This window comes from Ursus maritimus, unplaced genomic scaffold, assembly GCF_017311325.1.
Source record: "Ursus maritimus isolate PB19 unplaced genomic scaffold, ASM1731132v1 scaffold_29, whole genome shotgun sequence".
Lineage (NCBI taxonomy): Eukaryota > Metazoa > Chordata > Mammalia > Carnivora > Ursidae > Ursus > Ursus maritimus.
In genome coordinates this window covers 1,882,872-1,905,845 of record NW_024425452.1, presented here as the reverse complement: position 1 = coordinate 1,905,845, position 22,974 = coordinate 1,882,872, and the positions used below count along the sequence as shown (strand labels likewise).

Sequence of the window (22,974 nt, the reverse complement as noted above, 5' to 3'; positions counted from 1 at the left end):
AAAAGCTGTACGCGTTTAACGTATACAACTTGGTGAGTTGTATCTTTAGAGATAAGTATATACCTGTGAAACCATCACAATCAAGGGAAAAGGGCTGACTTTTAAAAAACAGAACAACTGGTGCAATCAAAGTATAAGTTAGAAGCATATGACTCACAGACTTTTATCCTTCCTGAATATAAAGCAAGGTGTACTGGCATCAACTGCCTAGAATCATTTGGCCTCCTACTCATCTTACAGTAAGTCAGATGTTTGAAAGTTTAGGTAGTAGGGAAGAGGCCCATAATGGCGGGGTCAGGCTGCAGAACGCTGTCCTTGCCTACACACCATGGCAAAGAACCCCGTCTACGGCCCCACTGCTGGCAAGACCTGGTTTTGCCCCTTACAATGACTCTCCCCTTGGCCCCCAGTTAACTGGACCTGGTCTGGCACCTGATCCCACACTATTAGGCCCATAGTCTGCTTGGTGATATACAATATATCTTGACCAGGAAAATGTGAGGACCAAATCAAATCTCCATATTTGAGGGTATGCAGGGGGAAACTCAGTGAGCCAGAGGCAACCAGCAATGGCCACGCGCAAGGCAGAGTTCTGGGGGAGCAGAGGCTATTTGTAAGCAGGGAAAGCTCACCATTAGAGAGACCCTGTGTGGCCTCAAAACTGGAGAAGGTATCCAGTCCCTAAGGCTGCTTTGAACCCACTTTTCCAGTTCTAGGAGTAGTTCAGGCCATGTGTCTTTAAAAATGAAAATAAGCCCTTCCCTCTTGCAGGGAGCTGGGGGAGTGGGAATCTCTATTCCTTGAATCCACAGGGACTTAAATTGAACTGGAACTCATCACAGAGTAACCCACTGCAGAGGAGGAAGGGTACTGAGCTAGGATTTTGAAGATGGTTATTGGTTCAGCTGTAACTAATTCATAGGACTTTGAGTGAGTCATTTCAACTCTGAGCCTCAGTGTCCTCACCTATAAAATTAGGATAAAATTTTTGTCTTCCTGTGAGGATCAAATTAGGTGAATGTCACCATCATTGTGGATGCAGAACAGTCACCCAGAAGAGACTACTCAAAGCGGGCAGGAGGCAGGCTGAAAAGCAGTCATGCAAACTTGGGGAGCAACAACAGAGTTGGAGAGCTACTGGAGAACCCCACTGGCTGGAAAAGACCAGCCAATTTTGAATGCCACAATTCAGAGAGGGAGCCTAGCTCTGAAAAGGGCACTGGGGAGCCTGCCAACGTCGGACGCAGTCCCGGACAGTAGAGGTGCAGTTGTAAGGTGCGGCGTTTACACGCACTCTGGCGTAGAAACAGACTGCGCGTCTCTGCCACACCTCCACACGGACAGAGTTCCAGTGAGAAGAGGCTAGTCCGAGGAGCCCCCAAGCTGGTTTCTGTTCCTATTCTCATCAATTTGTGTGATGTTGGGAAAATCATGCTACTTCTTCCTTGGTTCTCTTCCCTACAAAGTAGGGTAAGTGATACCCACTTGGTGGGGGGATATATTTGCATAGTACTTTAGTTAGATGGCACAAAATGTTCTCATAAACTTGATCTTTTTATTTTTAACCTGTTCAACAATCTTGCAAGGCAGGTGAGATAGAAGCAATTTTTTTAAAGACTGATTGATTGGGGGGGGGGGGCAGTGGCAGAGGGAGAGAGAATCTCCAGCTGACTCCTGGCCAAGTGCAGAGCCCAATGCAGGGCTTGACCCCATGAACCCTAGATCCCAACTGGAGCAGAAACCAAGAGTTGGACGCTCAACAGACTGCACCACCCAGGCGCCCCAGAAGCAACTTCATGTTACGAAGAGTGGATGACATTATCTTGCATCATTATGTGCTGGGCATTATACCAAACCATCACATATCAGCATCTCATTTATCCTGCATAGCAACTATTTGAAGTGGGAACTATTGTTATCATCTCTAGTTGATATATGAGAAACTTCAGGCTCAGCGTGAAGAAGTAACTTGCCCACAGTCACTCAGCTAAGTGGTAAACCCAGATCTCCCAATTATAAGCCTAGAATTTCCCATTACGCTGAATTGCATATGTGAAAACACCTGGGGGAAATAAAGCTTAGAGAATTGCACAAATGGAAGAGATTTTTATTATAGCAAACCCCAGTTAAAAGCCTTTTTAGTTGGAGCTAAATTGTGGTGGACATTAATAACCAGACATTTTTTGATTTAAAACTTTTTGGCTTGTGGTACTGGGTAATGGCAGCAATTGTAAATTCTGAAATACTAGAGTAACTTAAGGAAATGAAGACTTAGGAAGATCTGTAGGACAGTGGTGTACAGGGTGGCAGGGGGCACAAAAATGTCAGATGGTGTGAGGAAGGAATATGGGATTAAGGAACATAGCAAGGCTGTTGAAATGAAGTAAAGGGTTAGGACGTAGACTCATTGCAGTGGTACTTTTCCTTTTTTTTTTTTTTTTTAAGATTTTATTTTTAAGTAATCTCTACACCCAACATGGGGCTCAAACTCACAACCCTGAGATGAAGAGTCACATGCTCCGGTGATTGAGCCAGGCCAGGCACCCCTGGTACTTTTCCTTTTAATGAAATACAAATTTTGTTAAAATTTTAAAACACACAGAAATAGGAAAATAAATCAACCATTAATAATCCACTACCCAGAAATAACTGCTGCTAATATATTAACTATATGGTTTTCAAAGCATGTATTACGTTGCCTCCAACAAAACAGGAACTACATAAGACAAACAGGATTTGAAGAGGAAACATTGAAGAAACTTGGTAACTATCTAGACATGGGCTGATGCAATATTATCAAGACCGAGCGCGGGCCAGTCGTCAGACTCTAAGGAAGCCAGCTGTACTCTCAGTCCCACCCTCAAAAACCGCGGAATCGTGTCTCTATGGTTGTTTCTGTGCCGGGACGCAAGGCTACACTCTCTCCTTTTGCGGAACTCTATAGTCTGAGGACGCAGCTGTGACCCCGGAAGCGGTCCTGGGAGGCCTGGACGGCAAGATGGCGGCGCGGGCAGCGCTCGGCTCCATGTGCCGGCGTCTCTGGCAGGTACCTGGCGGGCTGGGGGTGCTAAGCCGGCTGACAGGACAGTAGCCACAATATCTGACTGCCAGATGTCGTCCTGGCCATCTGAAATTTTCTCCGGTATTTATTCCTCATCCTGGCGCATTGTTTGCCCGAAGGTGGCGAGAAGGGGCAGGTTTTATTTCGAATTCTCTCGTGGGATAAAAACATAAGAGGGCACGGGCTCCTGGGTGGCTCAGTCGTTGGGCGTCCGCCTTCGGCTCAGGGCGGGATCCTGGTGTTCCAGGATCGAGCCCCATGTCAGGCTCTTCCTCTGGGAGCCTGCTTCTTCCTCTCCCGCTCCCCCTGTTTGTGTTCCCTCTCTCACTGGCTGTCTCTCTGTCGAATGAATAAATAAAATGTTAAAACAAAAAAAAACCATAAGAGGGCAAAGACGGGAACAAGAAGAATCGTAGCATGTCAGAGCTGGAAAGAATATTGAACAGCATATGTTCCAAACCCCTCCTTTCAGATTTGCAAAGTAAACTGAAGCTCAGAGAAGAACTGCTTCGGTAAAATTAGGGACTGAACTGGTGCAAGATCTTAGACACCTCTCATGGAACCAAATTGGGATACTTTTCGGATATCCGGGGGTTCTGAGATTAGATGAGAGCGCTGAAGTCGTAGGAATGGGTTAAGGATTCGCCGTTCTTTGGAGACAAAGCAAAAACTTAAGCAGTGATTCTCAAATTTCTTGGCCTCAGTACCCCTTTAACACTCTAATACTTCAAAGAGCTTTTGTTTTTGTGGGTTTTAGCAATGGATATTTAGCTTATTTGAAAATAAAACTGAGAATCTTAAAAATGCTTATTTATTTAAAAATTAAATTAACTCATATGTTAATTAACTTTTATGGAAAGATAACTCAGTTTTTCAAAACAATTAGTTCCAAGAGTGGCAGTGTTTTATGTTTTTGTAAATTTCTTGTTAACCTTAAAAATGACTTTACCAGCAAAAATGAGTTTATTTAGGAATAACAGATTTGCAATTTGGGACATGCAAGCTACGGCAAAACATACGTAAGTCCCCAAATAAAGGAGAGGCACAAATGTATTTTAGAAAGAAGGAGGAAGTTAGGAGGGGCTGTTTTGAATGGAAGTCCATTGGAGAAAAGCAAGAGTTCAGTGTTAAAATGGTTTCTCCTTGGCTGAATTGGAAGGTAGTCAGTTTCTTGTAGAACATTCAGTGTACATCTTTTCCTGTTGGGGCCTGTAATTGATCATTGTTTCCTGTTGATTCTTTTATTGAGGCCTGTAATTGGCAATTCTTCTGTAATTGATTTTAAGTAGTGTGGGTCCCCCTTTTAGCCTCCACCTCTACTTGAGTGAGGTTTCCCTTTATTTTTACATCTCTTTTTGATTAAGATCTTTCTTCAAAAGCATTGCTGATTGGGAGTCCGATTTCCATGTTTAGCAGTTGTGTCCCTCAGTACCAGGAAGGACTTTTCCGGGTTGCCGTGTCTTATGTCTAAGGGAAAGGGCAGATGGGAAGCCTACTGAGGTCACATTCAAGTAACGAGGGGTGGCAGGGAGAATGCTCAGGCACTTCCATCTATCAGGACATTATCGAGCTTGTAAGCACTGGAGATCATCTCCTTATTGGTTACATCGTTTTTACAAAAGTTGGACAGGCTAAGTACAAAACTTAAATAATTATACAAAAGAAGTAATATAACTATTCCAAATTGTATGATGGTTCTAAACCAGGACCCTAAGTCTGAAGGTAGCCAACTGAAATATTTATTGGCACTTATTCCAACTTAGGAGAGAGAAGTTCCCCCTGCAGAGGCAAACCTGGGATCATGTATGCCTCCTGGAAGTCCCTGTTTAAAGTAGCCGTGAAGACAAAATAGTGAAACTGCCAAAACACGCTGAAATAATTAACTGAGTGCATTTGGGAAAATACAATGTAGTCATAAACATGAAGCTAGTAGCTAATTAACTTTTTGCAAAAATAGCAAAACTTCAAAGATATATGCAAACAGTACTGTTACCTCAAAACAACTGTTTGGAACCAAATGTAATCCAATAATACAGCACAGAAGGTTGCAAGTTCAGAGATGGTGAACTTGGGTAAGATGCTGGAGTCAGGTTAAACAAAGAGACGCAGCCTTCAGAAAAGGCACGTGAAAGGTTAATTTGTCACAGGATAATGATGCAGCTGTTTTCAAAGGCCATACTCAAAGGAAGAGGTTTCCCGCTTTCACAAGGGTTTGGGAAATGCAGACAAGGACATTTTCTTTCCGCAAAAGAGATAGTAGAAGTAAATAGTGAGGAAAAGGTGTACAGGCTTGGCCTGGACATCTTGGGAATGCTGCCTCTTCAGGTGACGTCTACTTCAGTTTTCAGAAATGTTTACTTTAGGTCATCAGACAGTGTGCAGATCCAGTCAGGGTTTGATGCTTTCTTTAGATGTGTCATGTGAACGCAGGATTCTCTCCCTTGGAGTTTGGCAGCACAAGGGTTGGTTAGCAGTAGCTGATGAGGTCCCTCCCAGCGAGGTTAAAGAGAGTCTGTCTGGATGTATCTTTTCCGGTAGGTGAAATCTACAGGTTGCAAGGTGTGATGGTTAAGGTCTCTCTCCCCAGAGTGCACTGTGAAGAGATTGCTCTAGCAAAGCATGGTTGTTTTTTATAGAAATAATGAGGCCTTTACAATAGGACGTATATATCCTTTTATCAATTGTGGGTCAAGGAGGCAGGGACCAGGTGCACTGGGCATCCTGTGACTAGCTCAGAGAGTGAGAGTCTGCATTCCAGTGTGGGTGGATCCGAGATTCAGAAGGACTAATGGCGGTGCTTTCGGCCAAGGTATTTGGAGAGTCTCTACAAATTTTGCCAATTGAGTTCTAATAGTACTGTTAGTTTAACTAACCCTGAGGACTGAGGCTTAGATATATACAATAAAAGTGTTGTAAAACCAGCCAAACAGCACAGACTTGTCAAAGCACCTGACTGGTGACATGGGTTCCCCAGTCACTATGAAATTTAAGAGGGGTTCCCCCGGTAGGAATAATCCTTTCTAACAGAATTTTAGCCGCCGAAGAAGCAGTGGCCTATCTATAAGGGAAAGGTTTAGTTCAGTGAGAAACATATAAACCATGACTGAAACATATTTATATCCATGAAATGGGGGTGTTGTATGAAATTCATGCAAACAGGTTTCTTTGCATTGCACTTTGGACAGGTGGGATGAATGAGGTAGACATTTTTTGCAGCCTTATTAATATTTCCCCATGAATATTAGTTCGTGATGCTGTCATTTTGTCAGTAGACCAGTGGTTTAATACATGTACAGTGGTAAGTAGTGGGAATGTTAGAATTTCTGGTAAGGCCAGATTGTTATTTGGTCCAAATCACAGTTCTGTTTTTATCGAGCCAACACTTATTCTCTTTCCAATATTGTTTTTCCCTCTCTGGGGCCAATTGTTGGGTATCTCTGGTTAATTTTTCCAAATTGTCATTTTGGGGAACATCCCTTTGGACCGTGACAGAGGTTTGGTTATTGATTTCTTTGAAAGCACTATTTTTGTTGAAAATAGTAGTGAGGTGGTTTCCTTTGGTGCCCAGGGAGTTGAGTCTGGAATGCTTGGGAACCTTAATAACAGAGCAGCCAGCCAAAGTATGGTATCAAATAAATTTTGGATATAGGAGATGTTTTTAATTTTATCCCCATTGGAGATTAGGAAACTTCTTGACTGCTTCCTAACATTCCAAAGTTATGAACTACCCCAAAGGCACACTTACTATTGGTATAAATTTGCAGCTTTACCCTTAGCCAAAATTCAAGGATAGTTAAAGGGGATCCCATGATTATTTCTTCAGTGGCCCTAACTAAGTGCAGTGGCAGGAATGGCTCAGAAATTAGGGGAATATCCCCCTGCTACAGGGTCTAGTTATTGGCTACAATACCTTATAGGCCATCATGGTCCCCACGTTTTGGGATGAGTACTTCCAAGGGTGTTTCTTTCCCCTCCACATACAAAGAGTAAGAAGAGAAGTTGGTAATTAGGATATCTGAGGGCAGGGGCAGGGGGCTTTATTAAAATCCCAAAAGCTTTGTCTTCTCGATTTTTCCAAATAATAGGGTTGGGTTTGTCATTTTTCTTTTTTTAGTAAAGCATATAGAGATTGAGCCATAAAAGAAGTTTCAAATCCAATTTCGACAGCAGCCAGCCAGTCCAAGAAAACCTCATAATTGGCACTTCTCTTTAGGTTTGGGGAAGTTCAGGATGGTATGAGGCCTCCCTGGATCCAATGTAGTACTTGTTCTGAGATCACGTGCTCTAAGTATCAAACCTGACTTTGAGCGAACTGCAGTTTTTTCTTCAGTGACTTTGTGTTCTTTTAATAAAGGCCAAGGCCCAAAGCTTTAATAGGTAGATGCTGCCTTACTGAGAAGAGATTGGAGAAGGGCAGCAGAAAGCAAATCATGTACATATTATAACCAAGTAGATCCTGCAGAAGGCTGTCATCCAAATCCGTTTTTAAGGTTGGTGAAGAGTAAGTACTCTGTGCAACCCTGAGGCCTTACTGTCCAGGTGTCTTTCCATCCTTCCCAAGTGGAAGCAAAAAGATACTGTCTATCCTTACCAGCTGGGATACTAAAACCACACGATGTAGGTCAATCACAATGAGGATTTTGCTTTCAGTGGGAATGGATGTCAGCAACATATGGGCGTGAGGAACAACTGGGGGCCAAGGGATAACAATGTACTGTTCAGAGGCCCTAGACAAACCTTCCTTGGCCATTGAGTTTTCTCACAGGTAAAATAGGGGTATTACTAGGACTAGTGCAGGGGATAACGAGGCCCTGAGCTTTGTAATCTTCTGTTACAGGCTTGATGCCTTACAGGGCTTCTTTATGTATAGGATATTCATTCATTCTGGGGGGAGGTTTTGAGGGATCTGTTTGAATCTTGATGGGAAGTGCACTGTGGGTTCTGCCAGTCAGTTGAAGATTTTGCCCAGAAAGAGGATTTGTCCCAATAGGGACAGACCGTGTCCCCAGATGCAACTACAGTGCTGTCAGATGTGGAGCAAATGAAAGGTGTCAAAAGGTCATTTAACCCCCGCTGGTTGGCCATTTTGATTACTACTGTCAAATGCTAGAATTATGTTCCTTTTTGAGAGAAAGAAATTCCAGCGTGATATATTTATAAAAAATCTTGGCCCAATGAATGAATAGGAGCAGAGGAACTAAGGAGAAAAGGGTGTGTATCTACCGTATCTCCTAACGGACCTAGACCAAAGAGAACAGGTTCAGAGACAGGAAACTGGTGAAGTTTGTTAGACCCGTTTGAACTGTTCTAGAACTCCAAGGCAGGGACTGCTTTATAGCACTGGGCTGAGCACCAGGAGTGTAGTTCTGGTGTCAGTAGGATGAAGACTTTATTCCTGATCTGAGCAGTGGTTTCTCTGAACCACGTAAGAGGAAGTTTTGGGAAGAGCCCCTGTAGTTCCTCGCAGCCCCGTCTTGGGAATGAGGACATTGGAAAAGCTGGCTGTAGGGGCGCCTGGGTGGCTCAGTCGTTAAGCATCTGCCTTTGGCTCAGGCTGTGATCCCAGGGTCCTGGGATCTGAGCCCCACGTCAGGCTCCTCCACTGGAAGCCTGCTTCTTCCTCTCCCACTCCCCCTGCTTGTGTTCCCTCTCTCGCTGGCTGTCTCTCTCTCTGTCAAATAAATAAATAAAATCTTAAAAAAAAAAAAAAAGAAAAGCTGGCTGTAGAGGGCTGAAGGCATCTGGAGCACTTAAGATGGTAACAATCTTTTTTTTTTTTTTTTTAAAGATTTTATTTATTTCAGAGAGAGAGAAGAAGCAGGGGCGGGGGGCAGAGAGAGGGAGAAGCAGACTCCCCACTGAGCAGGGAGCCCGATGCACGGCTTGAGCCCAGGACCCCGAGATCATGACCTGAGCCAAAGGCAAACGCTTAACCAACAGAGCCCCCCAGGCGCCCTGGTAACAATATTTTTCCAGTGTTCTGGCTCTTTGCAACAATAGTAGAAACTAGGAAGTTTTGGTTTTGTTTAAGGGCCTTCATTTGTTGGAGTTGCATATTAAGAATTTTGGGGTGCCCGGGTGGCTCAGTTGGTTAAGTGTCCAACTCTTGATCTCAGCTCAGGTCAGGATCTTGGGGTCATGAGTTCAGGCCCCACATTGGCCTCCATGCTGGACATGGAGCCTCCTTAAAAAAGTAGATGAAAAGAAAATTAAGAATTTTAGTGGTCTTTCTTTTAGGTGACTGCGCTAGGGTACTAGCAAGCTGTTTTTCCAAATTAACTAAATCAGGAGTGGACACAGTTTCGCACTCCATCTTGGTTTTTTTTTTTAACTAAAAGAGTTAGCCCAGTTCAGCCCATTAAGAATCACATTACCCTGATGGATTCAACATCAGAAGGAAGACCAGAATTTTCTTCGAAAACAATCCGAAAGGGGCGCCTGGGTGGCACAGCGGTTGGGCGTCTGCCTTTGGCTCAGGGCGTGATCCTGGCGTTACGGGATCGAGCCCCACATCGGGCTCTTCCACTATGAGCCTGCTTCTTCCTCTCCCACTCCCCCTGCTTGTGTTCCCTCTCTCGCTGGCTGTCTCTATCTCTATCGAATAAATAAATAAAATCTTTAAAAAAAAAAAAAAAGAAAAGAAAAGAAAACAATCCGAAAGCAATTATAATAGTCATGAAGAGGTTCATCAGTCTTTTGTATGCAAGACTGAATTTGGTTCCAATCAACAGGCTTAGGAAAAGCTACTGTAATTGCTTGGTGGAGATCTCCAGTGAATGTTCTGGCATCTTACCAAAAGTTAGGGGTCTGTTCCTCTAAATTCCTTTCAAGATATTCCCATCGGGCTAGCTACAGCCAGTATTTGGCCTGGCCCCCACCAACATGCATGTGGGCTAATTGCCAAAAAATCTGAGAAACCGGGTTGGTAAGTTTGAGTAACTATGTGAAATGCTTCCGCAAGCCTATGGGGGTTCTCAGTCACTATAAGGAACTTTAACCACGGCTCTCAATTCTGCATCGCTTCAGGGAACATAAGGAATTTGGGGGTTATTTGGATCCTCAAAAGATTTAACTTTAGGGGCGCCTGGGTGGCTCAGTCGGTTCAGCATCTGACTCTTGATTTTGGGTTGGGGTTGTGAGATCGAGCCCCGCGTCTGGCTCCGCACTCGACAGGGAGCCTGCTTGAGATTCTCTCTCCCTCTACCTCTCCACCTGCTTGGGCGCATGCATGTTCTCTCTCAAAAAATTTTTTAAAAAGTCTTAAAAAGATTTAACTTTAAAGGGGCAGGTTTTGATAGGTTCAGTAGAGGAGGGAGCAGGGTGAGGTTTGGGTGCAAAGGGAAGTTTGGCGAGAGAAGTAGAATGGGGAGATTGAGGGTGTAGACGAGGTGGAGGCACCAGAAGGGGGAGGGGGGTGATGGCGCCACAGGTGGGGCCTGAGCATAAAGTGGCTGCCACACTCCTGGGAGTGGGGGCGTGTCCCTCAGACTCAGGAGCCTTTTTGTCTTTGCCTCAGTGAGTCTAGAAATTGTATTTTGCAGAGAGGCAATTTTAGATTCCTTGATAATGCTTGGAAGCTTTAAGGTACCAATCAAAATAGGCATCCCATTCAATTTCGACAATTTTGGAGACTTGGCTGCCTGGTTTACTTTTGAGGAAACCAAAAAAGTTCCCCGTGATGGCCACTGAAGTTCTAAATTACTTTTGTAATATTAAGTCAGTTCATTTAGTTAGACGTGGGCATGAGGAGGAACCGCAGCTTTTAAACATAAAACCACCAGTATTCCAGAAGGGGAGCTGCCCGCAAAGTATTTTAATGACTGGGGATCTTGTTTCTTAGAGGTTTTTCTCTAGAGTAAAAAAAGAAAAATTCCTGAAGAGCAGTTTCAGCAGGAACACCTGGTTCTAAAGGAATCAGACCAAAGGCCAGCACAGTACCAGTAGGAACAGCCCAGTTCTGGAAAGGAGGTAGACCAAAACTAACACAGTTCCAAGCAGGCACAGTTACAACAGGAACCGTCTGGTTCCAAAAAGGAGTCAGACCAAGGTCAGACAAGTACTCTCTGAAAGGACAAAGCCTTAAAACAGATCCCAAATAAAGCCTGGAGAGCTCAAAACAGAGAGAGTAGGGCTTGAAGTCCAGGAGAAACTTAGCCTCCAACTCTAGGGCTGGTAAGAGAGCAATGAGCTTCACTGGCTCTGTGGGCCCTGACACCTGTTTGCTCACCAGCCCCGGAGTTGTTGAGGGTCATTCCTGGATCCCACTTCTCATCACTAAGTAATGTTAACCTTAAAAACGAAAGTTATTTTACCAGTAAAAATTGGTTTATTTGGGAATGACAGAGAATTGCAGTTTGGGACATGCAAGCTATTGCAAAACCATAGGCAAGTCCCATAAACAAAGAAGGGAAACATTATTTTATGGAGAAAAAGGAAGAAGATGGGAAGGGTTTTGAATGAAAGTCCAGTGGAGAAAAGCAAGAGTTCAGAGTGATGACTTTTCATTGGCTGAGGCGCAAGAGGTAGTCAATTTCTTGTAGAAGACTCAGTGAATATCTTTTCCTGTTGGGGCCTATAATTGACAGTTCTTTCTATAATTGACATTCCGTGGTATGGCTCCTCCTTCTAGCCTCCCTACTGTACTCTGATGAGGTTTTCCCTTTATGGGTTTTCACGCTCTTTAATGTCTGGCTTAATGGAGGGCAACTGGATTCTCCTGTCTGCTTCCGCAGTCTGTTGCTTTATCACATAGCATGTAGCCTCTAGAAAACTTCGCTGTACACGGTTGAGAGTGAGAGTGGAAAAGTGCAAACGACGGCTGTTATTATGAAAATAGTTTTAATCTCCCAGGCCTCCTGAAAGTGTCTCGTGGGCCCCTCAGGTCCTCAGACCATCCTTTGAGAACCAGTGTTCTTAAAGAAAAGTCAGGTGGCAGTAGAGGTTGAAATTTTGAACTACCAAGGCACACCTGGACTCCCCAGACTCTGCTCCATCCCCTCAAAAAACAAAAAAAACTTAAGAACTTCTTAAGGCCGGGGGCACCTGGGTGGTACAGTTAAGCATCCAACTTTTGGTGTCTGCTCAGGTCAGGATCTCAGGGTCGTGAGATCAAGCCCCGTGTCAGGCTCCGCACTCAGTGCAGAGTCTGCTTGAGAGTCTCTGTCCCTCTTCTTCTGCCCCCACATAAATAAATAAATAATAAATAAATAAACCTTAAAAAAATTCTTAAGGTTCATTTGTGGTTGTAACAGCACTTTAGGCTCCAACTTTTTTTTTTTTTTTTAAGGATTTTCTTTGTCGCGGTGAGCAGAAGCAGGGGGAGTGCACAAGCAGGGGGAGTGCACAAGCAGGGGGAGCGGCAGGCAGAGGGAGAAGCAGGCTTGACCCTGGGATCATGACCTGAGCTGAAGGCAGATGCTTCATCGACTGAGCCCCCCAGGCACCCCTCTCAGGTTACATTTTTAAATCTCAGGAAAGCTCAAGGGGAAACAGATGGCAAATGACATTATTATATATGGTACTATAGGTCTCCTACAACCAGAAGTTTTGTCCACCAGGGGGAGCTCACAGTAAAGGATTTGGAAAGCCTGGGTTGCTGGGAGTATGAGGTGCAGCAGTGGTGTAAGATGGGTGTCAGTTTCACTGTGAATTTCAGTTTATTTATAAGCTAAGCTCTCCCAGCCAAGCCAAGAAACATATGGTTAGAAAAAAATGTATGAAAGCTTCAAAAAAAGGGTACTTTAAAATTCTTATTTCAGCTCTTAATAAATTAAAGAGACTTTATTACTCAGGAATAGACAAGATAAGTATTAAAGTACATTTAATCTGTAAAAAAATAATGGGAAAATGAAGTCAGTTTTTCCTTGATGTCCATATATTTAAATCATAGGTGTGGCTTCAATGTGAGATTGCTTGTGTGTGTCTGTGTAAATTGCTTTTTAAAAAAGTTTTTACTCCAAAGCTTTAAGACATACAGATTCTCTAGTATTTTGAGTATCTGTTTTGATGATCAACTCTGTAGTTGTCCTCTTGTTTTTAAATGAAATCTAATCTGGCATTTTAGTTACCCTAGTATCTTCATCTGAAATAATGAGATAGCCCTTAATTTGAAGCGTTGTACATCTTTTGATTTTTTTAGTGGAAACTATGAATGTTTGAGGATTGACTTTAATTCTAACACATGCTCCCCCTTTTTTTAGGGTTCAAGGAATTTTTCTGTAAACAGTTCTAAGAGCAGTACAGCCAGAAATGGTGGCTTTCTCCTGTAAGTATATAACTGGATGTGCTAAATTGAATAGGGAAATGGGCTTTTGTGCTGTTTCACTTAGGTGTTTCTTTGTTTCCACATATAGCAGCACCAGTATGAAATGGGTACAGTTTTCAAACCTACACGTTGATATTCCCAAGGATTTGACCAAGCCTACGGTATGTACTCCCTATTTCTTGGTAAGGAGCTATATTAGCAATAAGTTTTTCTCATTATTTCATTTGGGGCTGTTTCCCAAACACTTTATGAATAAGTGTTTTGTTCTCGAATACTGGCAGGTGCACGGTGTGCCTGAGTGAAGTACTCTCTAATGTCTCTGCGCGCTCATGTCATCTATCACGGAGTCGAGGAATCAGTTCTTTACCCCAGATAACCATTACTGTGGGAATAAGCAGACTTTTGCTTCAGTTCAGCACAGTGTGAAGGGTTGTCATAATTAATGATGCGGAATTCTTGATATTATGTTATAGAAAATGTTTTTCTTAGAGGTGTAAGTCCATTTTAAGGCATTGAGCCTGGGCCTGGACAGTCATTTATTGTTCACAGTGAGGAAGAACATGACCACAAGCAAAGAAAATGTAGAAGTAGCTGTGTAACCTTGTTTCCTTTAAGTAAAAACCATGATTTATCAACCCAGTTTTTGTGTAAATTGTGGTTTAAACAGTCCTTCCAAATTCTGAATCTTTTCAGTTCCAGCCCTCAAAAATCATCCCTTGTGACAGTTTGGTTGACTCCTCCTAGACATTTGTCCGTGTGTGACCGTCTTACCCACGCGCGCGCTCACCGGAAGGGGACTGTGTTATGCATAATGCACTGCTCTGTGGTTGTCCCCGCTGAGTAGATGCGGCTCTGTCTCCGTGACAGTGCACACGAACCCTGGGCCTCTACGTCAGGTCTTCGCATGGGCAGGCCTGTAAGGAGAGGTGTTGGGGTGGGCACAGTGGCAGTCCGTGCCCTTTATAAATGAGAAAGCTGCCACTTAACTCCAGCCACTTGTTGCCGTGTGAGATGTTAGACCTAGTGATGTCACGTGGTCTTAAATTTTCCAAGCTAACCTGAAATCCAAATTTTCATTCAAAATCTCTTGATTTTTCCTATCATGACAGATTCAGACTATCTTTAAAACCCTGAAGGGACCAATCAAAACACATCTTGGGGCTGTATTCCCTTTTCCTTGCCCCACGAGTTACGATACAGAATATCAGTGTATTCTCTTCTTCCAGCAACCCTATTTGAGGTAATTGGGAGTAAATGTCTAGCTAGCTTCCTGGTTTAATAAGTAGATCTTCTTTCAGGAGTGAAGTAATTTAACCCTGAATCATTGGATTAGTAAGATAAATTACTGGTCTAATGGATGAATGAAGGGGATTGTAATTCATCTCTTGGAAGAAAGTCAGAAATGTCAGACCCATTATTCCTAAGATCTTTATGTATTAGAGTGGAAGAGGGAGAAGTTAAATGTACAGTCAGTGCTGTAACATCTTAATTAGAAATGAGTAGTTTTTTTATTAGGGCAGGTAAACATACATGAATAAAACCTAATAAGGGGCGCCTGGGTGGCTCAGTCGGTTAAGTGTCTGCCTTCGGCTCAGGTCATGATCCCAGGATCCTGGGATTGAGTCTAGCATGGGGCTCCCTGCTCAGCGGGGAGTCTGCTTCTCCCTCTGCCTGCCGCTCCCCCTGCTTGTGCTCTCTTTCTCTCTCTGACAAATAAATAAATAAAATCTTAAAGAAAAAGAAAAACCCAAAACCTAATAAAAAATACGAATAGCAATAGCTTGCCTTTGTATGACAACGTTTTATAATTTATAAGCACTTTAATCTGTGTTTACTTACTAGTTCGCTACAGTGATGCTGTGAGCTCTGGCATAGGTGTGACCCTATCTTACATATGAGCAGACTGCAGTGCGGTGAAATGCTGGGACTTGCCTGTTATTGTTCAGCTGGGAGTGGCAGTTTAACTCCCAGTCCAAGTCTTCCGACCTTGTGACCAGCCTACTTTGTTAACAGACCCCAAAACCCTTTCCCTTTGTGTATTTGGGGCTCAGTAACTATGAAGTTAGAAGGTTCCGCTCGTGGGGCGCCTGGGTAGCGCAGTCGTTAAAGCATCTGCCTTTGGCTCAGGGCGTGATCCCGGCGTTCCGGGATCGAGTCCCACATCGGGCTCCTCTGCTGGGAGCCTGCTTCTTCCTCTCCCACTCCCCCTGCTTGTGTTCCCTCTCTCGCTGGCTGTCTCTATCTCTGTCAAATAAATAAAAAATCTTTAAAAAAAAAAAAAAAAAAAGAAGGTTCCGCTCGTGACTTTGTAGGTTGCTTGAAAGTCCTTTTGATTTAAACTATATTTTCACGGATTATAAGAGTCATTGTGGAGATCTGAATGTGATAGTAGCTAGGTAATTAAGCTAATAGTATTAAGATGTTACTCAGCATTTTTCTCCTCATTTATTAGTAAACTCTGAAATTGTTCAATTGAGGATAATACATGAAATTTTCCAGTTATAAATATTAGAGGAACCATAACTGAAACTTTTCTTTTTGATTTTAAAATTGTAGATAACCATTTCTGATGAACCAGATACATTATATAAGCGCCTGTCAGTTTTAGTAAAAGGCCATGATAAGGCTGTATTGGACAGTTACGAATATTTTGCCGTGCTTGCTGCAAAAGAACTTGGTATCTCTATTAAAGTGTAAGTATGATCTTTCCTAATCTGACCTGTTAGCTGCTATAACGAGGTGGTGCTGATCCCAGCTAGGTCTGAGCCCTTAAAATAGTATAGAAACTCACGGTGGGTAGAGTTTAGGTTTGTCATAGTGTCCTAATCAGTATTCCTGCCTACTAGAATTTTTAAATACTAGAATGAGTGAACAAGGAAAATAAAGGAAATCCTTTCTTTAGCAATTGCACAGACATAAGAAGACCCACGAAGCCGTCATGTCTGGACTCCATGGGGCAGGGTGGTGAATGAGGTGAACAAGCAGTCGTTTTAGACTCTGATGATCTTTGTCTAATATACTGTTGTTTCAGAACTGCCTTCAGAAACATCACTCACCCAGTCATTTCATACAGGAGCAAGGCTAGCTTCGTATGGCCTTGAAATCACTGCTGGGTCAAGTGTAACTATAGTAGTCTCCCCCTTATCCGTGAAGGATACTTCCAGGACCCCCAGCAAATGCCTGGAACTGTGGGTGGTACCGAACCCACCATGTCTGTTTTCTCCTGTACCTATATGCCCGTGATGAAGAGATTTATGAATTAGGCACAGTAGAGATTGACAACGATAACTAGTCACAAAATAGAACAATTGCAACAATATACTGTAATTAAAGTTACGTGAATGGGCTCTCTGTCTCTCTCCCTCTCTCAAAACATCTTGTGCTGTGCTCACCCCTGGGATGATGTGAGATGATAAAATGCCCAGGTGATGAGATGAAGGGAGGTGAATGATGCAGGCGCTGTGATGTCACGTTAGGCTGCTATTAACCTTCTGACTCTCGCAGAGGAGTTGTCATCTGCTTCTGGGCCACGGTTGACCACGGGCAACGGAAACTGCTAAAAGCAAAACCATGGATAAGGGGGGAACTACCACACCTCTTTCGTCTAGTCACCTGCCCCTTCTGATGCTGGACAAGACGCATTTAGGGCTTTGCCAGCCTTGCCTTATAAGAAAACAGAAGGAACCACACCTTTCCCATAACAGACTTTTTAGTTTTGTGGTTATGGGTGGATTTGCAGAATCCCCTAAAACAACACACCCAGCAGCACACTAGTGCTACTCCTCACAGTTGATACATCTGGTCAGAGCCGGCCTTCGGGGCGGGGGGGGGGGGGGGGAAACAAAGGCATATGCCTGTGCCCTTGCGTGCCAAGGCTCGTTTGGGTCTGTGCAGTATCTGCTCCCTTGCTGTGTGCTGTGTATATTTTGGCCTGAGCTTCGTGACAGCAGCTGTTGCGCACGGCAGGCTTGACAGCTGGAAGTCTGAACGTGGTAGCTGGTGCCTGTAATTCCGGATGAGCCTCACCTGCAAAACTGCAGTCCTGCTTCGGTAGCAGTGACTCAGGCTCTAACATCACTTAGCTTAAGGATGTCGTTCCGCCCATTGACATTTCAGACATGAACCTCCAAGGAAAATAGAGCGGTTTACTCTTCTCAAATCAGTGCATATTTTCAAGAAGCACAGAGTTCAGTATGAAATGAGAACACTCTACAGATGTTTAGAGGTGAGTTTATTTCAGACATTCAAGCATTTGTGAAATGCCCACAATTTCACACGAGCACATTGTAACTGCCCTTTAACGTTGACTGCATGGACTTCCTGTCGGTCAGCCCGTGACCGATAGCTGTAGAGAAGGTTAGTGATAGGAAGTCAGACTCAAATAAAGCCATCCTTTAGAGTAGTGCATACTTTAACCTAGCAATGCAGATTATGCTCATTTTCATAAAATAATAACTGGAAGAATTTTGCTTATATTTCATAAATTCTAGTCAAGTTTTTACATAGTTCTAGTGATTGTTTTCACACACTAATGGGTCTTCCATGTCCACGATGGGAAGCATTAACGTTTTTCGCTCATCAGTTACTCATTTGTGCGTCCAGTAGGGTCAGCATAGTCCTGTGATTAAGGAGAGCAAGGGTTCTGGAGTCATGCAGGTCCAAGTACTGGCACGTACCAGCTGCGTGATCTGCGCCTCGGTTCCTTCATCTGTGGAATGAGAGTAATAATGGTATGCGTCTCATAAAGCTAGTGTGAGGATTAAATGAGATATTTCCTGACAGCACTTAGAATGCTCCCATCACATAGTAAATGACTATTAGTAAGTGTAATGAAAACAAACACACACACTTGCCAGCTGGGTTCCATAGAGCCCTGGTTTTAAGGTGTTCTGGGCCATGCTCCCCCCTTCCAGTCAACCGGAAGATCTGTCCATCTCTCCGCTTATTTATTTCTTTATTAAAGATTTTATTTATTTATTAGAGCAAGAGTGCATGAGCAGGGGGAGGAGGGGTTGCAGAGGGACAAGCAGACTCCCCTCTGAGTGGGGACCCTGATGTGGGGCTTGATCCCAGGACCCCAAGGTCATGACCTGAGCCAAGAGCAGTTGCTGAACCAACTGAGCCACGCAGGCACCCCAGTACTTTTTTAAACTGGAAGTCTGGGGGCACCTGCATGGCTCATCAGTTAAGCGTCTGACTCTTGATTTCAGTTCAGGTCATGGTCTCAGGGTCATGAGATCGAGCCGAGTTGAGCTCTGCACTGGGCATGGAGCTGCTTGGTATTCTTTCTTCCCCTCTCCTTCTGCCCGTCCCACCCCCACCAGCATGCACGCTTTCTCTCTCTCTAAAGAAAAAAAGAGTTGGAATTCCTGTAAGATTTCACAGACAAAAGGCTATACCGCTTTTACTAAAACAAAAGAAAACTTAAAATTTCTGCTTTAACAGCATATCGTGAACCAATTTCATGTTTGAAATTTTAGTTAGAACATCTAACTGGAAGTACAGCAGATGTCTACTTGGAATATATTCAGCGTAACTTACCTGAAGGAGTTGCCATGGAGGTGACAAAGGTATGACTTGAATTTCTAGATCCGTTGGAGAGAGATCTGTATTGTCGTTTTGATACTTGCAGCCCTGTCCCGGCCCACTGAGTGGCGGGGAGGGCCTGAGGCGGACCGGAGCCAGAGTTGCCACAGTGGCTGGGGTCTCTGCCCCCTGTGCAGCACTGGCAGCCCAGCAGAACCCTGCCAGTGCAGCCCACGTCCTCCCCAAGCCGCCCCTGGAGTCTCCCTCCCCCTTAGTAGTTGTAGGCATGGGGCCCCCATTCCTCGGCAGTCCCTGGGGATCACTGAGGGTCAAATAGGCTGTCTGCGTGAGAGTGTTTTATGTACCATTCCGGGTCGTCTCCTTGTTTCAGAGCCCTACACAGAGATGGGGGGGGTGGGGTAAAAGGAAAAAAGAAGACAGGAGGACTCGAGGGAACAAAATGAATAAATCCAATTTGTGGCTGAAGATCTAAGTCCACATTGTGTTACAGTTCTGTTTTTCTCTTTTTAGACCAAATTAGAACAATTACCAGAACACATCAAGGAGCCAGTCTGGGAAACGGTACCAGAAGAAAAAGAAGAAGGCAAGTCCTAAAGGCTCAGTGAGTGCACTGGTGCCGGCATTGGCCCCGAGATGGGGTCAGACGTGTGTGTTGACATAGAGAGGCTTCCAGTCGGGGAGACTGTGAGTCCACCTGACCGCCCCGTTGAGCCCACATGAGCCCACATGCCCTGATCTGCTCAAAGCAAGGGGTGGGACTTCAGTGACACACTGGACTCTGGTGAAAAACCACTTGACCTGTTCTGTACACGTCATCATTTCAGTCCTGATTTTAACAAATGTGAGCAAACCACTTCGACTACTGTGCACCAAAAGAATCGAGTTTATATTCTGTTGCTCTGTTACCGTTCAAGGATTAGTTCGCACTGGTTTTAACTTGTATCATTTCATCTGAAAGTGAATGTTTGAAATACCCTTACGCACATTCTCCCTTTTGAGCCACCTAGAAGGAACCTTCGGTTAATTTGGTTAATTTAACACCGAACAGTTAAAGTTCTTTGTATGTACCTCAGCGCAAGCTGGCAGATGCTAGTTTGGGGATGGTAACCTCCAAATTTTACCTCATTTAAATGTCATTAAGCATGACATTCTTGACCGTGAATATATCACGCAGCAGCTCACGCACATTGGTGGCATGCACTGAACTCGTCTTGCTGCCCAAACCCTTACCAGGCCTCCTGGGAGGATCACTGTTAAGGAATTTGAGCTCTCGAGAAATCACTATCACCTTTTTCATCCTGTGATTCATTCATTCAACAGGCTTTTATTTTGTTAGCTCTGTAACCAGCACTGTAGGAAATACCAGACATTGAATGGAAATAATGGCTTTTGAAAACTGTGCAGAGCACAGATACATATTTTTCCTTATTAAGCCTCACATTGATAAGGCCTCTTTCTTTTGGTAAATGGCCTTCTTTTTGTTTGGAGAGGTCTACTTTTCCATGAAATTAAATCGGAGTTAAAGGCCTGAAAGAGGCAAGGCTACAGTGTGCTGAAACTGCTGGTGTATCAACCCCAAGGGAGTGATTCGTTTCCTTTTTACAGCACAGTCGGGTCCATGTCTTCTTGCGGTTTCCTTCACATCTTTGGGGTCCTTATGACTTCTCAGTTTTTCCCCCCTTAAACTGGAGTCCTGGTTCTCTTTTCCCCGACCTACTATCAGATACCAGCGATTTGAACGCACACCGCTTACGTATCAGACTTACAGTACTGTCGGTAACAAGAGAACAGTTACAGCCTTCTGCCCCTGACCCCATTCACTTCACAGCTCAGTTGCTGACGGTGTCATTCACAAACGCCTAACGCATCCTTACCCCAGGTTTAAGCCTCGGGATTAAGAACTAGCCGATAAAACGAGCAATAATGATGGAACTATATCTAGCAAAGCAGCAGTCTGTGACCCATTTTTACTTGAAATCATCTCTTAAATATAGATCCACACCTAAGCTTTTTTTTTGTTTACAAACAGTATTAATCACTGTATCATAAGATGATTTATACAAATTTGCCTCTAGTGACTCTGCGTGTGAGCTCCTTGAAAGGTATGCATCAACTTCCAGCTGTTTTCAGACGAAATCAGTCTAAACCAGATTACTTAGCTTAGCACTTCAGATGACATTAAAATCTTGTTTTAAGGTGAATATACAAATAAACTACATACATAACAAAAACTAGTGGTATTTCTTTGACAAAAGTATTTGGCATATTTGAAACCTACTTCCTGAATAAACAAGACAACTTCTTCATCCTGACAGGCTTTTTTTAATTGGTTCTCCCTAGAAAAATACCTGCTTGAAAATCAGAATTAATACCCAAGTCCCCATGTTTTGTCCATGTGGGGAAGGGAGGTCATGAGAGAAAAGGACCTGACTGAATGAATCACAAGGCAGGTGGTAGGAAGTGAGATTATTGTTTGTTACTGAAGTGTAACCCTGGGTTCATTGTTGCTTTCTCTGATCTAGATATATTTTCTTTTATATTAAATAAAATAATCTTACCCTCTGTTTAAAGTTATTGATAAACCTCCATAGATCAGACTCAGTCAGGGCCTAGTTTTGATGCTTTCAAAGCAAATCACAGATGGGTTCCCTTGGCCACTCAAACACGTCACAGTAAATACATCCAGCAGTTATTTTCAGCCAGTAGTCTGATTTCCTAACATTTCTTCTTGTTAAAGCTGCCGTTGCTCCTTTCCTACATGGTATTATTTAGTTTTACCACAACATGAATGAGTAGCAGAGTAGAGAGAACAAAGCCTTTGGAGTCAGGCCTGAGTCAGGTAAGAGTTTAACCCCCTAACTGCTTTACACTTGGGTGGGATACTTAACCCTGTCAGAGCCTCAGTGTACTCATGAGTAAAATGTAGGAAACAATACCTACTTATTAAGGTTAGGAGTGTTAAATTAGATCGCTTAGCAGCGCCTCTCATACCGGACGGGTAATAGGCATCGATATGTGACAGCTGTTAACCGGATGGCGTGCAGATCTGGTGAGGCTCAGGTGTTGGCGTGCTGTGGGTACTGTTTACAACCAGCTGGAAAGGACCTCAGAGTATCTCCGAGGCAAGGACAACACTTAGAGTGGCTACAAAGCCTTATGTACTCACTGAAGTTGATGCAAAGTTTAATTTAGATGAGAAAACACAGAACATGCTTATTATAATCACCACCACCCATTATACCAAGCATTTTGCATAGTCATTACAGATGCTATCTTACTTAATCTTCATAACAACCCAGTAAAGTAGTTACAATTATCACCTCCATTTTACAGGAGAGAAAACCAAGTGATGACTAGCCCACTCGGTCCCCAGTTCACAGAAGAAGCTGAGCCCCAAAGCGCAGCTGATTGGTGTGAGTCCAGTTCAAGACAGGGACAGCCTAGAAAGGGTAGGAAGTACTCGGATACCCACATATTCAATGCAGAATGTTCAAATCTAAAATCCAAATTCATTTCCCCTTTCTGTGAGCAAAATGTGCTCATTTCCCTAAAGCTTAGAAGAGTTGGGGGCACCCGGGTGGCTCAGTTGGTTAAGCATGAGACTCCGGATCTCAGTCCAGGTCTTAATCTCAGGGTCGTGAGTTCAAGCCCTGTATTGGGCTCCACGCTCGGCGTGGAGCTGACTTAAAAAGAAGTAAAGAGATTGACTTGGGGGGGAGATACCTAAAGAATAAAAGATGTAAATGTGTGTGAATAAAGGCAAGAAGCATAACACACAGGCAGTCCCTGTGGTCTCAGGGCTGACACTGGTCCTAAGTGTCCGATGGGGCAGCAGGAGAGTTGAGGCTTCAGCAAGGGGGTCCCACTGGGTCACAAGAACAACCGGCATGGAGATGGTTTACAGGAGGCCTTCAGGCCAGGCCCATCCAGGGTTCAGCAGAGTCCAGCTTGTGGCTCTCAAACATTTCTCAGCTGCTGGGGCCAGGCTTATGGCTGACTGCCTGCGATCCCCAGGGTTCTCTGCAAATCCCTGCTCAATGCCTAACCCTGCCCTCCTTAAATCCTTGCTATTGTTACTCACTTCCAGCTATCATTTCTCTGT

At 43.8% G+C, this 22,974-nt stretch overlaps 1 protein-coding gene across 1 annotated transcript; it reads left to right on the top strand.

Moving 5' to 3' along the window:
• The first annotated feature begins 2,917 nt into the window (after window positions 1-2,917).
• Window positions 2,918-21,184, top strand: MRPS10 (mitochondrial ribosomal protein S10). The gene is made up of 7 exons (XM_008691908.2): window positions 2,918-3,046; window positions 13,261-13,325; window positions 13,414-13,486; window positions 15,882-16,018; window positions 17,442-17,550; window positions 18,806-18,895; window positions 19,383-21,184. The coding sequence occupies exons 1-7, from the start codon at window positions 2,999-3,001 to the stop codon at window positions 19,464-19,466; spliced, it is 606 nt and encodes a 201-aa protein (XP_008690130.1). The 5' UTR covers window positions 2,918-2,998; the 3' UTR covers window positions 19,467-21,184.
• The last annotated feature ends 1,790 nt before the right edge of the window (window positions 21,185-22,974 follow it).

Excerpts from the sequence above, each read along its gene's own strand:
- MRPS10 (XM_008691908.2), top strand. The coding sequence starts at position 2,999 with ATGGCGGCGCGGGCAGCGCTCGGCTCCATGTGCCGGCGTCTCTGGCAG. Across the intron at positions 13,326-13,413 it reads AGAAATGGTGGCTTTCTCCT|CAGCACCAGTATGAAATGGG; the intron begins GTAAGTATATAA and ends TTCCACATATAG. Across the intron at positions 16,019-17,441 it reads CTTGGTATCTCTATTAAAGT|ACATGAACCTCCAAGGAAAA; the intron begins GTAAGTATGATC and ends TTGACATTTCAG.